This window comes from Opisthocomus hoazin, chromosome 28 (assembly GCF_030867145.1).
Source record: "Opisthocomus hoazin isolate bOpiHoa1 chromosome 28, bOpiHoa1.hap1, whole genome shotgun sequence".
Lineage (NCBI taxonomy): Eukaryota > Metazoa > Chordata > Aves > Opisthocomiformes > Opisthocomidae > Opisthocomus > Opisthocomus hoazin.
In genome coordinates, this window is record NC_134441.1 from 7702559 (window position 1) to 7718117 (window position 15559).

The window sequence follows — 15559 nt, forward strand, 5'->3', positions numbered from 1 at the left end:
TGCTGCTGGCTCGGCTGAGCCCTTCCCAGCCTGGTCCACGTATCTGGGCCAGGGGAGCAGTGAGGAGGAGACCCCCAAGCCAGCCATTATCCCAGGTTATCCCCAGTGACATCCCTGTCCCACAGAGGTGACAACCAAATTGCAGATGCTGCAGCACAGCAAAACGGAGACTCACCAGGGCTGAGCAGCCAGAGTCAGGGCAGGCAGGGGAGCAAGCACAGCCCTCCTGAAAACACACACCCTGTAATGGCTGCTTCTTCCTTTAAACCCAGTGAGGGTCCCACCCCTTCACCAAAACCCTAACGAAGCTGTTGATGCGAAGAAGCTGTGTCCTCCCCACAGGCAGGGCTCAGAGCATCCTCTGCCTCGCAGGTGGGCACCATCCTGCCCGTGTAGGGCTGCTGCTTGGCAGGAGCAGGGCTCCACGAGGGCACAGCTCCGGCGTTAGGATGCCGTGAGATCACGAGGAAAGCTGAACAGCGGAAGGCAGCCTTAGCCCTGACCCTGCTGCCCTGGGAGGAAGGAGCTGAAAGCCCTGATAGTTGCATAAAGCCATTCCCTCGTGATACCCAGGGCTTCCTCTGCAGCTGGTTGAACACAAATGGGGTGGCATCGGTGCGTGCCATGGCCCCCAAGCTCAGGAAGCATCTGAGCACGAGGGGCACAGGCTCGGGCCATGGGGAGCAAAACAGGAGCAGCCCCAGCTCGCGCAGCTCCCCCGGAGTCACGGGGGTTCCGTGCTTCGTCCGTGCCCCGGGCCAGCTCGGCTCCAGCTGCCCCAGCGCCAACCGCCCTCAAACAGAAGGAGTTTGAATCAGTTGTTGAACTAATCAGCGGATGCAAATAAGCTTCAAGACGGAGAAAAGCTGATTTGCATCTTCTTTTAACACCCCGGTGCCACTGCACCAGTTTCTGGCTGTGGGGGACAGAGTCAGACCTAAAATCCCAGCGGAGACAAGACCACGGCCGCCTTTGAAAGAGCGATTAAACCCAGCCACCTCGTGCTCGCAGGGTGATAGAGGCAAAGCTGCTTTTGATGTGCAAATAACCTGCGGCAGCTCTCCCCACCAGCCTGCTCCCCTGCCTTACATCTGCCAGTCCCAACTGCAGACCCGAGGGGCAGGGGGGGGAAACGTGCCCAGGGTTTGCTCTCCTCCCCTCCTCCATGAGCCGACAGCTGGCGTGTGCTTCTCGGAGGGACCCGACTGGCTGACATCCCTTGGCGGAGGGGGATAAGACCCCCAGGCAGTCCTCATTAGTCACTACCACAAAAAAAAAAAAGAAAGAAAAAAGAAAAGCGCGTGTAAATGCACTCGGGCAGCAGCTGGGAGATCAGCACGTCCCATTTAGCATGGTACCTGCTGTCTCCACGCCATGAAATATGGGACTGTTTGTTTAGCATCCATCTCAGCACCGCGCTGTGCCAGGGGCTGCCCGAGGACGGCTCACAGCACAGCCCGGCCCGACGCCACGCAGAGGGGCACCCCATCCACCCGGGCCTGAGCCCCCTGAGTTTTCCCACCCCATATTCCTGGTGAAGGGCTGTGTTCTCCACTCAGTGCTAAAATAGCTGTGCTGCAAGCCCCAGCCTGCTCCCGGGGCCTCCGGCTGCTGGGAGCTAGAGCTATTTTTGTCATTCCTCCCTCGCAGGGCCCTGTGCCAGGCTCAGGCTGTTCCTACCTGGGAGCTGCTAGTCTGTAGGACAGGCTCTGCTGCGAGCCGGGGACCTGCCCGCGCGCGGGGCGACGGCCATGCTCGGCCCGTGTTGGCAGCCGCGCTCCCCCAGCAGCCGGGGAGCAGGAGGCAGGAGGAAGATGGAGGTTTCTGCCCCATTTCGAGTCTCCGGAGCCGGGGGAGAGCAGGCTCAGGTGTGCCCTGCGATCCCGGCGGGAGTCACGGCCGGCGAGGAGCGGCATGGAAGAGGGAGCTCAGCCACTTGCGTGCATGAGTCCAGCGGGCAGAGGGGACAGGTCAGAGCTGGATGTTGCCACCAAACCTCTCCCAGACAAACGCAGTCACGAAGGTTTAAACAGCAAGCGAGCCTGAATTTACCCCCTCAGTGAAGAGAGGAAGAGCCCCAGCAGGCTGGTTCTGTGCCTCGAAGCACAGCCTCCCCTGACCTTACACAGCCAGGCGAACCAGCACCAGCCCTGCCTGTTCCCCACGGGCACCGTTCGAAAACTCGGTGCGTTTGCAGTCAGTGGCATCCAAGCAAGCTAAGCAGCATCGGTGCATGCTTCCAGGGGGTCTGGTTATTTCTGAAGCAGTTCTTGCACTGCTGTTTAAATATTTAATTAGAAAAAAAAGTGTTATTTCCAGGTGATACAGGACCTGAAACAGCCCTCTCTTTCTGGACTGCAGCACCACGGCTGACTGGGGAGCTGACCTGCGGCAGCTCGCCCCATCCCCGCCGCCGGCCGGGCGCGCAGTGCCGCTGCGTGGCTGCTGCGCTCCATCCAGCTCCGCGCTCGCCGGCCTCTCCCCGTGACAGCCAGCAGCTACGTCAGCCCCGGCGCAAAGCCTCCCTCGCCGTTTATATTCAGCCCAAACCTGGGACGAGCCGCGCTGTCATTGCGGGCTCACCCGCCTGCCCCGAGCCACGGAGCACATCGCGTTCTCTCCCCGTTGCCCCCACCCGCTGCAAGTCAGTAGAGTCGGGGCCAAGCTCTTTTCAGTGGTGCCCAGTGACAGGACAAGGGGCAATGGGCACAAACTGAGCCACAGGAAGTTCCGTCTGAACATGAGGAGGAACTTCTTCCCTCTGAGGGTGACGGAGCACTGGAACAGGCTGCCCAGGGAGGTTGTGGAGTCTCCTTCTCCGGAGATATTCCAGACCCACCTGGACATGGTGCTGTGCAGCCTGCTCTGGGTGACCCTGCTTCGGCAGGGGGTTGGACTAGATGACCCACAGAGGTCCCTTCCAACCCCTACTATTCTGTGAATCGTCATTAATATCCTTCTAATTGCAGGAGCCCTTGTGCTTTGCTCCGTAACGCGTGCACATCTCCGGAGCCGTGAGATCCACGTGCAGGCGCCTGCCACGGCACTCACTCGCCCTGGGGAACGCCGCTTCAACCTTTGTCCCCGAAACCTGGCACCTGCGGAAGGATTTCAGCAACTCACTGGACTTTGGAATTCCTTCTCTTACTCATGTTTTTGAAACCTGTGTTACCAAGCACTGACGGCTGCCGTCAGTTCACGGGGTTACTCTTGTGTGCTAACCCCAGGCTCTCCCTCCAGACACAGCGACCGTAACTGAGCGGGTAAAGGGGTAGAAAAAGTGAAAAAAACCCACCGTTAAGCCATTAGACGTTTTTAGTACACTGGACCCTCCTTCCTCTGCATTAAATGAAGTCTTTCAAGCTCTGTGGGACAATCAAAGCCTTTATTAACGCTCAGGATATGGCATTTGAAATTTAGCGTCTCTCCCACTGAAAAATATCCTGCAGGAACCAGCTTGGACATTTAAAAGAGGTTTTTAAAAAAATGAGCTAATGTCTTTATCTACCTCAAGGCCTTGTACTTCTGTCCAAGGAACAGCTTGAATCACAGCTTAGTACAAGGTTTAAAAGAACAGACCTGCGACAGCCTGAGGCTTTTATCAGCCGGAACACAAGCTCTGGTTCACAGCGACAGCGTCGGCGCAGCTCAGCGCATCGGGGCACAACGCTTTGAAGATGCAGAGCGGAATCAGCAGACAGGACAGGGGCTTTCTTCCCTCATTAAGGGACTGGATTTGACGTGAGCATTGTTCAGCCGAGGAAGGTGTGCTGGGCTTTGCCTGCGCTCTGGGGAGCTCGTCAGGGGAACCCCGGATCGCCCCGCTTCACACTGCCCTCAGCCTCCGCAGCAGGAGACCTCCCAGCAGCTCCTTCGCGCAAGGGACCGACGCCGGGGATCCCAGCACAGCCAGGTCCCAGCCTGCCTGCACAGAACACCCGACTAAACCGGCCCAGCCCCCTCGCAGTGGTGTGTGTACACAAAGTTTAAGGCCAGCGTCTGCCTGTGCTCAGTCTCCAGGAGCCTTTTAAGGCTTCCCAGCCTCCTCTAGCACAGGACTCTTGTCCAGACGCACGTGGAAGCGGTGGTGCCTCACCCTCCAGCATTCCTGCAAAGCCTTCGCCCGTGGCCGCACCACCCACCCGCTCCACTGGCACAGCGCACTCCATCCTGAAGCTGAAGGCCAAATCCTGACCAACAAAAGCAAACAGCTCTGGTACTAACGTGGGGGTGGCTCACGTGGCCCTCACCAAGCACCTGGAGATGGAAGTGAGAAGTTTTTGGCAGATTACGAAGAGCTTCCTTGAGGTAAACAGGATCCCAGTGGCAAAGGACATCTCAGCTGCTGCTGAAAGACCCAACGTTGTTTTCAACCACAGAATCAAAGGCATCCATTTTGTTCAACACTTTCCATATTTAATTTATTTAGATATTCTCTACATTAAAGTATTCTCATGCCAACACTTCCGACCTCCCATCCCCACCTCAAGAAAAATAGACTTGACACAGCTTTAGGGTGGAATGCATTGGAATAAAGTTGCTATTGCATCCAAGTTACAGAGAACACGGAACAAACTATAGAAAGAACTGCACAAAGGAGACGTCAGGGAAAGCTGGAATTAGTACACCGTCGCTCGAGTCATGTTAGCACCTTCCTAGACAAGCACTGAAGGCGTTCAGAGAGGTGCAACATGCTTTGGTTAGCGAGACCAGAGCTTAGACTACATTGAGCCTGGAGAAAAGCAAGAAAGCCTGCCAGCACCGGGCTCGGAGCCTCATCTGAGCCAATCCAACACCGCTGAATGGACTAGCCAAGCTTGCGGGGTCTGGGAATGCCGAGCGCTCCTGGCTAGCCAAGTCTGTGCCTGGAGTGCAAACCACAGCAGCTTCAAACACGACTGCGGACCCGGTGCCACCTGGAGCATGCTGTATAACACAGAATTCAAAATATCCACCACACACGAAGTTGCTTTCTCCCGTTGCATCGTTTAGTACGAGACATACTTTAACAGCCGACCTCCCACCAGTACAACTGGGTCAGGTACAAGAGCTTTTCACGTCTCATAATCCCCTTCAGTAGCAGCACAAAGCCTTGAATTACCTTGTTTTGCCCACTGGGACACTACTGATCCTGTAACGCTTTAGCTGCTGTTTCATGCCTCTGGTATTTCCAGAATTCAAAGGAAAAAAAAAAAGGTGAGTAGGAAACTTACTCTGCAAACTGCAATTTAAATCCTTTAATTCAGCAATTAAGCCTTATCATGCTACCTTCAGGCAGCAACCCACCGGCCTGTGACCTTTGAAAAGACCCTTTGCTCGTGGAAAAGCACCCAGCGTGCCTACTAGTGTTCTCGGTTCACACATAGCTTTAAGAATCTCAAGCCAGTTAAAAACCAGTGACTTGCAGTTTTCAGAAAGGGACGTTGTCACGCACCACGCTTTCCACCCAGCAGCCCGGTCTCCAGGCCCAGCAGCAGGACATCTGTGCTACCAGCAGCACGGCAACTGCGCAGGGTCAGACTGGGCAGATGCTTTGGACAAAGGAAGCCACACTGGCTCTTTCATGTTTTCTAACCCATGTGCTCCCGGTTCCAAGGTGAAGATTTGCACTTTCTGGCAATCCTCAGACATTCCCTGGAAATGTCTGCAACAGGTCCAGTTCAAAAACCAAGCTTCCCGATAGCTATTGCACATCTGTAAGAGCTGGCCTAAAGATGTTCCTGAAGATCCAGGCTTCGGAAGAAGGGATATTTTAAAAACTGGTATCAGTGTACATTGGAACACTGGCACAAAAAGTCACCTATTCTTGGTTTTAATTGTAAGGGCGACAAGTAAACACCAACACATGAAAAAAGAAAACAAACAGCATTTCACAGAGCAAGGAGTCAGAGATGAAGCTGTGGCTAGTGTTTTGCCGTCGAGTCTCGAGGATAGAACTCGGCCAGCGTTGTCTGAGGAATTCTCTTCAACATCTCCTTGGGGAAGATTCGCAACAGCTGCCACCCAATGTCCAAGGTCTCGTAAACAGTGCGATTTTCATAAGGACCTGCAGAAAGCAACCACAGACTGAAACACAGGGTAGGAAAGTGTCTCACCCCCAGGGAGATCTGAGAACGAGACCTTCTAGGCGTTCACGCACGCTGCGATGTTCCTGAAGCAGCCACTTACCCTGAGCAATGAAGTTCTTCTCAAACTTCTGCAGAAACTCCAGATAAAGCAGATCATCTGAGGTAAGAGCTTCCTCACCAACTACAGCCTTCATGGCCTGTACATCCTTTCCGATAGCATAGCAGGCATACTACAAGGGATAGACACAGAAGTGCTCTTATCTTGATCATCCACGTACCGATTTCTGCTCAAACCCAACAAAGGGCCTCACTCAACACTCAGTCAATGCTTTCAGGCAGCCTCAGGAGCGTTCTGCATCACGCCTGCCTGGCATGCCCTTTGCAGGCTGTTTAGCCAGAGGTATATCTGAAATACAACTCTGCTCCCCTGACGAGGATTTTACATACCAGCTGGTTGGACACATCCGCATGATCCTTCCTGGTCATGCCCTCTCCAATAGCTGATTTCATCAGTCGAGACAAGGAGGGCAGGACATTAATAGGCGGGTAAATCTGGAAGAAAAAGACATCCAAGAATTTCAACATCAATACTTCAAAAAGCACAGAGTAATCTTCAGTATGTTCCAACTGCTGCGGTACTCACCTGTCTGTTATGCAGCTGCCTGTCCACGTAGATTTGTCCCTCTGTGATGTATCCAGTCAAGTCAGGGATAGGATGAGTAATATCTGAAAAAAAATGGTTTGACAGTTTTCAGACCTTTTATATCCATTGTAGCAGTCATGCAGCAGCTTTTTGCATTAAATGCCTTCTACAGTAAAGTGCCATCAGTTAGTATATCACCTAGTGCTCTTCCACAAGCTTTAGAGCTGTAAGCACTCCTGACAGAGGGCTGGAGAATAGTCCTGAAGCCCAAAACAGGCAAAGCTTTCTATCAGCAATATAGACAGAGAGGGCAGCCAAAAACCGCAATATTCAAATGGAAACCTAAAGGCCACAGGACCTCCTATCTCGCTGCTTGTCCGCAATAAGGCAGCTTGCTCTAAACGAGTCCTCTGAAGTGCTGTTTATTAAAAACACTTGAAAATAACTCACCATCATTGGGCATGGTCAGAATCGGAATCTGAGTAATGGAACCATTTCTGCCTTCCACACGCCCAGCACGCTCATATATAGTAGCCAAATCAGTGTACATGTAACCCGGGAAACCACGACGGCCAGGCACTTCCTCTCTAGCTGCTGAAACCTGCAGCAATCCAGAAAAGCGTTTCCAAGAAGTCAGCTCACTCACACAGCCCTGCTGTCTCCACTAACTGAGCTACACTAGCAACTGAAAGTACCTCTTCCTGCAGGCAATAACAAGATACAGCCACACAACCCCCTATTAAAAGAAGTCACCACAACCGTGTATGGCGAGACAAGGTGCCAAGGCAAATCAGAAACTGTAACATCAAACTGCTGAATGCCAGCAGTCACATAAGTTTAGCTATCATGGAAGCAAGAGCTTTTTGACTGCTGAACATCATCCTAGACACACAATTAATAACTAAAAGCCTCACTAGCTATTCAGGAACATCATCACGAATAGCAGTTGTGACAGCTTGAGCAGAACTTTTCATTCTCACTTTATCCTACAAACCCTTTCTGCCAACACCCAGCACACCAGTTAATAAATGCGTACCTCTCGCAGAGCTTCAGCATAGGAGCTCATGTCTGTCAGAATGACCAACACGTGCTTCTCGCACTGATACGCCAAGAACTCTGCTGTTGTCAGAGCTAGACGAGGTGTGATAATGCGTTCAATGCTGAAATAGAACAGTATGGCATTATTTATGACAAGTGCTTTAGGGCTGCAAGGTAATAGTCCAAAGTCACAAACACTTAAAACCTCTGAAAATCTGCTACGTGCACCAACTGGAGCACCAGCACTTCATATGCAACTTTGCTGCAAAATGCCAGCCTAGGGGACATCTGGCAGGACACCAGCACAGGTTTCAGCTTCCAGTTTACTTGTTCTTCTCAGCCTCTTCCCAACCATCATAGTGTAATTACTCACGTGGGATCATTGGCCAAATTCAGGAACAGACACACATTGTCCATGGACCCATTTTCCTCAAAGTCTGATTTGAAGAACCGAGCAGTTTCCATGTTCACCTAAATCACAACATTAAGGCATCAGGGCCAGGCCAGATTTCAGCGTACTACACTTTGCATCACATTAAAGTCCAAACATCATCTTAATAATCCATAAGCAAAAGCCTCTGTATCATGCACACTCCCCTACATTCCCAACAGAAAGTTATTTCTAGAACTCCAGGCTAGAGATTTTAAGTTTCAGATATTTATCCTGATCTTCAGCTACTTTATCTGATCAGACACACTTTGTTCCAGTTCTGGCCATTTGCGATTTTCAGCCTTTCAGCCAGCCAGTTCAGCACTGCCGAGTTTTACATACAGAACACTTACTTAAAATACTTTCAAAAAAGTAATGCTCAGCTACTGGCATTGTTGTCTCCTTTATTACTCAAGCATTATTCTCCTCCAATACTACTAACTTACACCCATAGCAGCAAACATGATGGCAAAGTTTTCTTCGCTATAGTCCATCACATCTTTGGATTTCTTCACCAAGCCCGCTTGGCGACATATCTGAGCTGCAATCTAGGGAAAAGAACATTTCAGTCCATCTGTACATTTGATGCCAATACAGAGACTGCAGTTTAACCCAGTTTACTTTTCAACCCCGGTGAAATGCAAGCCACTAACTGTTTAGAGAGTGGCTTTGAGTACTCACCTCGTTGTGGGGCAAGCCAGCAGCTGAGAATATGGGGATTTTCTGCCCCCTGGCAATACTGTTCATACCATCTATAGCAGAAATGCCAGTCTGAATCATTTCTTCTGGATAGATACGACACTGGGGATTGATTGGCTGACCTGTTATATTTTTTCGGAGAACACATGTTATTCCATATCCACATATGAAGCTTGATCAAGCTACCACTGATACTGAGCATGAATCTCAGGCCCAGTGAAAAGGTAAAAACCCCACCATTAGGCCTACAAATCTTTAGATGCACCTGGTCAAACCTGAGCCTTTTGTAGATCCAAAGACTTTGGCATTCTACGGTCATGTAAATGGTAAGAGTGCTTTCAAGAAAAGCCTGTGAGGTTACCAGCTTTTTGTCTTTGGAGGCTGTATAATTAAGTCAGTCTACAAATACTTCAAAGAACAGCTTCTAAGAGCTACTGAACACAGTTATTTTCTGCTACCTCATTGTCCTGCACTTGTGTAAATTTGAGTTTGATGCCACACACATACTTAAAAATAAGATTAAACGCCCCCTAACAGTTAGATCCTATGTTCAAAACCAAAACTATGGTAGCATTCAGAAACCAGAAACACCAGATTTGTCTTGAACTCCATACCAGAACTGGATTATGAACATACCCATTATGTCAAGGAAATCCTCAGCCAAAACAGCAGGGCCTCTGTCTATAGGTTTTCCTGATCCATTAAATACTCTGCCTACAAGAAACAGCAATAAAATAAAAATGTAAGCTACTGTGAAAACAAGTTAGCATGTGGTAAGTGTGTTCATCCTTCAAACCAAGATGCAAATCCTTACCAAGCATATCCTCAGAGACAGGCGTTCGAAGAATATCCCCGGTAAACTCACAAGATGTTTTCTTCGCATCAATACCTGAAGTTCCTTCGAATACCTGTAAATATATCAGAAGAAAAACAAAACCCACAGGCGAAAGGACTGAGTGTTGTGCTTTACAAAATAACACACTAGAATGCTGCTTCACAGCTTGAGCACTCCATCAGCCACAGGGCAGAAAAGCAAGGCAGTCCTCTACAAGCAAAGGATTTCAAGAGCAGCTCACTAGTACAAAACATCATAAAAACCTACTTTAAACAAAATTCACAAAGCGTATCAGCAGCAACCAACAAACCCGGTGCCATTCCTTTGATCTCAAGTATTTCCCTTTGCCAACAGGGTCAGGTTCTCAGATAAGAAGAATTAATATTAACAAGGAACAGCTGCTTAGAAGAAATACCGCATCCACACAGCACAGGGGCTGATCTTGAATCTAGCGCTGTACAATTACAGTACAATTCCTTTCATCTAGCAGCAAAGAAATCTATGGCAGGATGCACATTAAAAAAGTCACTGTATTCCAGTTTTCAGTCTTCTAAAATTCTTCATGCCACTTGCATTTGGAGTAAGTGGGTGATTTTGTTTGTTAATTTACAGTACCAAACGAGCATATTACGAGACAGATCTGACAAGGCTCAGACAGATGCAGATTTATACAATCCTCTTCTGTCACAGCAAGAGACACTCCTGTCCCCAGTCGTACCTGAACCACAGCTTTGGAGCCACTGACTTCCAGCACCCGCCCGCTTCTTCTCGTGCCATCAGGAAGAGTTAAGTGGACAATCTCTGCGTACCTAGGGAACTGAAGATGAGCAAGAAAGAGGGTGGAAAAAACTTTAAAATCCACAAGAAGAGTCATGAAACTGATGTTATCAGTTTCAAGCCAGCAACTACTAAATTTTTTAAAAATTAATTTTATCATCAGAACAAAATTAATTCTAAGACTACTAACATTTATCAGACTAAAGCCATTTTTACAAAGACTACACATTTACTCAGAGTTGCAGGCTGCAGAAAGACCTGAGAGAACCTGCTGTAAAGCCCCTAGTAGCCCTGTCCTACGAACAGAAAGCTGCAATGCAGTGTCTGACAATAAGAAGTAAAAGCTGGCTTTTGCCTGCGCACAGCACCAGCTGCTTGCCTTCAAAAGTAACTTGCCAGTGGTGTGAAAAGAAGCCAGACCTGTTTATAGTTCCCTTTTCCAGAGCACTTAAGCTTCGGTAACAAAAATGTCAAGAACAAGGTAAACACTACATTCAAGTTTAGACAACACTCTGGGGATTTCGGTAAAACTGCAACAATGTTTCCTCCCTCCCCCATCAGTCTCAATTACTCTCCCTTTCTTCCAGGACACAGACAACCCTCCCTAGCTTCACAGCAATTTGCATATTCTCATTTATCTCAGCAGTCAGAAACGTATCTTGCATTAAAATTGCTCAGTGGACCCATGAAATTCACAACAGTCTGGATTTAACCTGTCACGGCTTTTCTTGTAAACTCTCCCTCAAAAACCTTCACTCATCAATAATCTGAATCTTTACCTTAACTTGATCCAAGATAACCAGCGGACCATTCACACCCGACACAGTTTTATAAGCTGAAAGAAAGCAAGCCACAAGTCACATACTTCCTCGGAACATCAGAAATATCCCAAATAAAGCTTTCCAAGTTTCATTCCTATCGCCAGCCTGAGGTTTGCAGATTTTGGGCCCAGCTCTGTACCGCTTCGGTGTTTATTATGGACTCTATCAGCAGGATTAGGCACTGAACTGTGTGGCCAGCCTTCTTTGCTGCTCCTTGCAAAGCATCCGAGGTAACATGCAGATACACGATATCGCCATTTTCTCATCTCTCACAGAAATTCACTGCGAGTCCATATCCAGAGATCATTTAAATGCCAGCAGAAGCAGAGTCTTAAGCTAAAAAAAAATATCTAGATGCATGATCTCTAAAAAGTAGGGATAAGAGCGTCTAATTTGTGACAAAGACAGTGCCACTGCAATTTATGACCAACAAATGGTGAGAAGACCTTAATATTCATACTCAGCTTGGAGGCTTTTTCTTTTTTTTTTTCTTCTTTAACCACTTTAGTGTCCTGCTCCATGACACTGAACCAGCCCGTGTGAAAGCGTGGACTTAGCAAAGCAAGCAGACCTTGTGCTCAAAAGCTGATCAGCAGAGCTTCTACAGCAAGTTGTGGTTTTTGGCACACTGCTAAGAAGAAACCTTATAATAACGCCCCTCTCTTGCAAGAAAAGGCCAATGTACTGCAAAAGGCTGAATTTCACCTTAGCCACACTCCTCCCACTCTTAGATTTAACTTGCAGATTGACACCCGAGAGAAGGCCACAGCCAGCCAGTTCATGTCTCAAACATCAACAGCTCGAGTACCAGCACTAGATACAGCTTCTGAGGTACTGTGTGCCCAGAACTCATCGCTGCCATCAGCCCAGTGGAAAAGCTGTGAAAACGGAGTGAACAGCCCTCCCGCCCTGCTCCGAGGACACAGCGGCATCCCAGCCAGGGCCCAGCATCACTTGATCCACAGACAAAAGCAACATTGAGTCAAAGCCTCATCAGAGTCACAAGGAGCAGCGACCAAGACAGTGACTGTTAATCACTTATCCCTGGGAGGGAAAAATGAGCAAGTGGAGCCATTTGCAGAACAGGAGAGATACCAGCACCCATTCCTGGTCACACTTCAAGGCAGAGGAAATGGGCACTCGTGGTACTGGGAAAGATCACAAATTCCACCAGCTCCAGGCCACAGGGCATCACCTGGCTTTGCCGCTTCACCCTGCCCAGGTTTGGCACACTTCCCGTGCGCTGTCCAGACTGTCAACAACGCAGTATTTACACTTCAACAAACAGCGTGAACTGTTGCAATCTGATCTCTTAAACAGCAATAATCAAAACTGCACCAGACGAGGTCTGAGGGTCACTGGTGCAGAAGATGGTCTAAGGCTGGAACTCCTATTTCTCAGTTTTACTCTTGTCAAAATCCTGCTAAACACCCCAAGACAGGACATGTGCCCCTGAATTAGTCTGAATCAAAAGCACAAGCTGGGCCCCTCCTTTCAGCTGAACAAGAATTACACAGACATTATGCCACAAAGAGGAGTCTGCTCAGAGTGCAACTGGCAGCCCACTGTCCGCAAGAAATGGAAAACGTTATCTTGAGCAAAGCATTTCGTCCCATGACTGTCCCATGAGCGCTTCTTCCTCAATCAGCGGGAAAGGGCTTACACGTCTTGCTTTGTCCACACGAGACTACTTCCTTGGCATCAACCACCACCAACTCCCCTTGAAAGCAGCTCACCGCTGACTCAAAACTCCCGTTGCCATTAAGGTCAGCCAGTTCTATGACAAACCAAAAGCAACCGAAGTGTTTTTCACATCCAGCTTGCAAGCAATGTCAGTTAGGGCAAGAGCCCAAATCTATACAGAAAAACATCACTGAATACGAAGTCACCTTGGCTCCAGCCTCGGCAGAAGCCTCCGCTCCAGAGGGAAGTGGAGCAGCAGACCTGCTCTGCAGGGATTACGATGATTGCTTTGGCTTTCAAACCAGGCTGACATTCTCAACGAAACCATGGCAGAGAAGCTCCCTGGCTGCCACCCTGCAAGTACTCCTGCTGTGTAGGTGTACAGCTAGAGTCACTCGGGTAATTATTACCTAAATCCAAAAAAAGGCCATAAAAATATGCACCTTCAGACCAGTTTGACTTCCCCCTGCTACACTGCAACAAAGGGGTTTTTACAAGCTATTGTATTTCCCCTTTTTCACCAGATTTCTCAACTTCATTTTAAAGGAACAGAATCCACACACCCCCCCCCCCCCCCCAGATTTACAGTAGCTCTCAGTTCCGCGACGGACACCGAAACGGCCCGTGTCACCCGGTGGGAGCAGGCCCGTGTCACCTGGTGGGAGCAGGCCCGCCGCTCCCGCACTGCAACGTCTGCACAGGACAAACCCGTGACAAGCACGGGCGCGATGCCCGGCTCCAGCACGGGACCGGCCCGAACCCCCCCGAAGCCCCGGGCCCGCTCGGCCTCTGCGCCCGCAGCAGCGCCCGGCCCCGGGGCAGCCCAGTTCGGCCCCAAGGCTCGGCCGCAGGGCCCGGCCCGGCCTGCGTGCGGCCCAGCGGGCGCTCGCCCCCGAGCCGGGCCCACCCCCGTAGCGCCACCAAGGCGGCCCGGGGAGCCCGCCCGCCGCCCCGCCCGGGCCCCGCACTCACTGAGGCGCGGCTGGGAGAGGTAATCGCGGGTGAGGGCCGCCACCTGCTCCCGTGGCCCGCCGGGCCCGGCGCCGTTCACCAGCCCGCGCACCGCCCGCACCGCCGCCATCTTCTCCGCCGCCCCGGCCCCCGCGCGCTGCCGCGCATGCGCTGATATAGCGCCGCCGCGCAGGCCCCGCCCCCCCAGCGCCCCCAGCCGGGCCGGGAACGGCGGGAGCTGGCCGGGGTGCTGGGGGGGGCGGCGGCGGGGCAGAGGGGCGGGGAGAGGGGGCAGGGGCAGGGGCAGGGGCAGGGGCAGGGGCAGGGGCAGGGGCAGGGGCAGGGGCAGGGGCAGGGGAAGGGAGAGGGAGAGGGAGAAGGGGAAGGGAGAGGGAGAAGGGGAAGGGGAAGGGGAAGAAAAGGGAAAGGTCAAAGGGAAAGAGAAAGAAAAAGGAAAAGGAACAGGAAAAGGGAATAGAAAAGGAAAAGACAAATGGAAAGGGAAAGGAAAAGGGAGGGAACGGAAAACAGGAAAAGGAGAGAAGCAGGAAAGGAAAAAAATAAAAGGAAAGCAAAAGAGAGAAGAAAAAAAGAGAAACAGGGGAAGGAGGGAAGGAGGGAAGGAGGGAGGGAGGGAGGGAGGGAGGGAGGGAGGGAGGGAGGGAAGGAAAGGAAGGAAGGAAGGAAGGAAGGAAGGAAGGAAGGAAGCAAGGAAGGAAGGAAGGAAGGAAGGAAGGAAGGAAGGAAGGAAGGAAGGAAGGAAGGAAGGAAGGAAGGAAGGAAGGAAGGAAGGAAGGAAGGAAGTTAACTAATTAACAGCAAGCAAAGGAGTGACTCAGCTGAAAAAAGGCGAGCAGAGCCCTGGCCTCCCACCCAGGTGACCCCCCAGCCATGCCCTGGGCAGGGGTGCAAGGGGATTTTGGGGCCCTCTCTGCCCGGCTGGGCAGGGCTCTGGCGCTGGGCTTTGCTGTCCTCACACCTCAGCCGTGCCTTCATGGCTCGGCTCCAATCTAAACCAGCGCTTTGATCTACGAGCGTAGCGGTAGCTGCTTAGGGGAGATGGAAGACAAGAAATAAAGCAGGAACTGGCAACGAGACAGGGCTGTCGATGGAAACACCCCACGTGCACTGATGCCTCATGCTCAGACATCACGGGCTGACTGGTACAATGGTATAAAATACAGAATGAGAGCTGCCTTACCCCCTCATCCTTTAATTTAATAAAAAAAGGCAGTGGGTTATTTGTGAACACCTTTCTCTAGAACACCATTCGTCTGTCAACCTTCTATTTCCTTACGGGTTTTGTATCTCTTCACACATCTTAAACTGTAACAGTTGTTGTTTGTTCTCCTCCCTGTTTAGCAGTGAGGCAGAATTATTTGACGTTATAAAACAATATTCTATCTCCTTCTATGCTAAAAACAGAAATATTTCAGGGGAACTTGTTTTCAAAGAGATATTGGCAATTCTGTGCTCGTTTGGGGGAGCAACAAAGTACCAGGGGCTGGTGAGACCGATGGAAAAAACCCCAAACCATCGCACCAGAAACTGTTTGGCTAAGGAGGGAGTAAACACAATAAATAATCCCCAGACAAAGGGACAACGCTGTCAAGT

At 50.6% G+C, this 15559-nt stretch overlaps 1 protein-coding gene across 1 annotated transcript; it reads right to left on the reverse strand.

Moving 5' to 3' along the window:
• Positions 1 to 4394: 4394 nt before the first annotated feature.
• ATP6V1B2 (ATPase H+ transporting V1 subunit B2) lies at positions 4395 to 14117 on the reverse strand. Its single transcript, XM_075444517.1, has 14 exons — positions 13967 to 14117; positions 11270 to 11325; positions 10432 to 10530; positions 9693 to 9786; positions 9515 to 9592; positions 8861 to 9000; positions 8626 to 8727; positions 8123 to 8220; positions 7748 to 7871; positions 7162 to 7312; positions 6712 to 6794; positions 6516 to 6620; positions 6169 to 6298; positions 4395 to 6046 (listed from the first exon to the last, which is right to left on the reverse strand). Exons 1-14 carry the CDS (start codon positions 14073 to 14075, stop codon positions 5904 to 5906), a joined length of 1512 nt encoding a protein of 503 aa, XP_075300632.1. The 5' UTR covers positions 14076 to 14117; the 3' UTR covers positions 4395 to 5903.
• Positions 14118 to 15559: the final 1442 nt, after the last annotated feature.

Bases quoted from the DNA above. Each gene is read 5' to 3' on its own strand.
- ATP6V1B2 (XM_075444517.1), bottom strand. From the start codon at position 14,075: ATGGCGGCGGTGCGGGCGGTGCGCGGGCTGGTGAACGGCGCCGGGCCC. The intron at 9,593-9,692 runs GTAAGGATTTGC...TGTTTCTTGTAG, and splicing joins TGTCTCTGAGGATATGCTTG to GCAGAGTATTTAATGGATCA. The intron at 9,001-9,514 runs GTATGTTCATAA...AAAATATAACAG, and splicing joins GGATTTCCTTGACATAATGG to GTCAGCCAATCAATCCCCAG.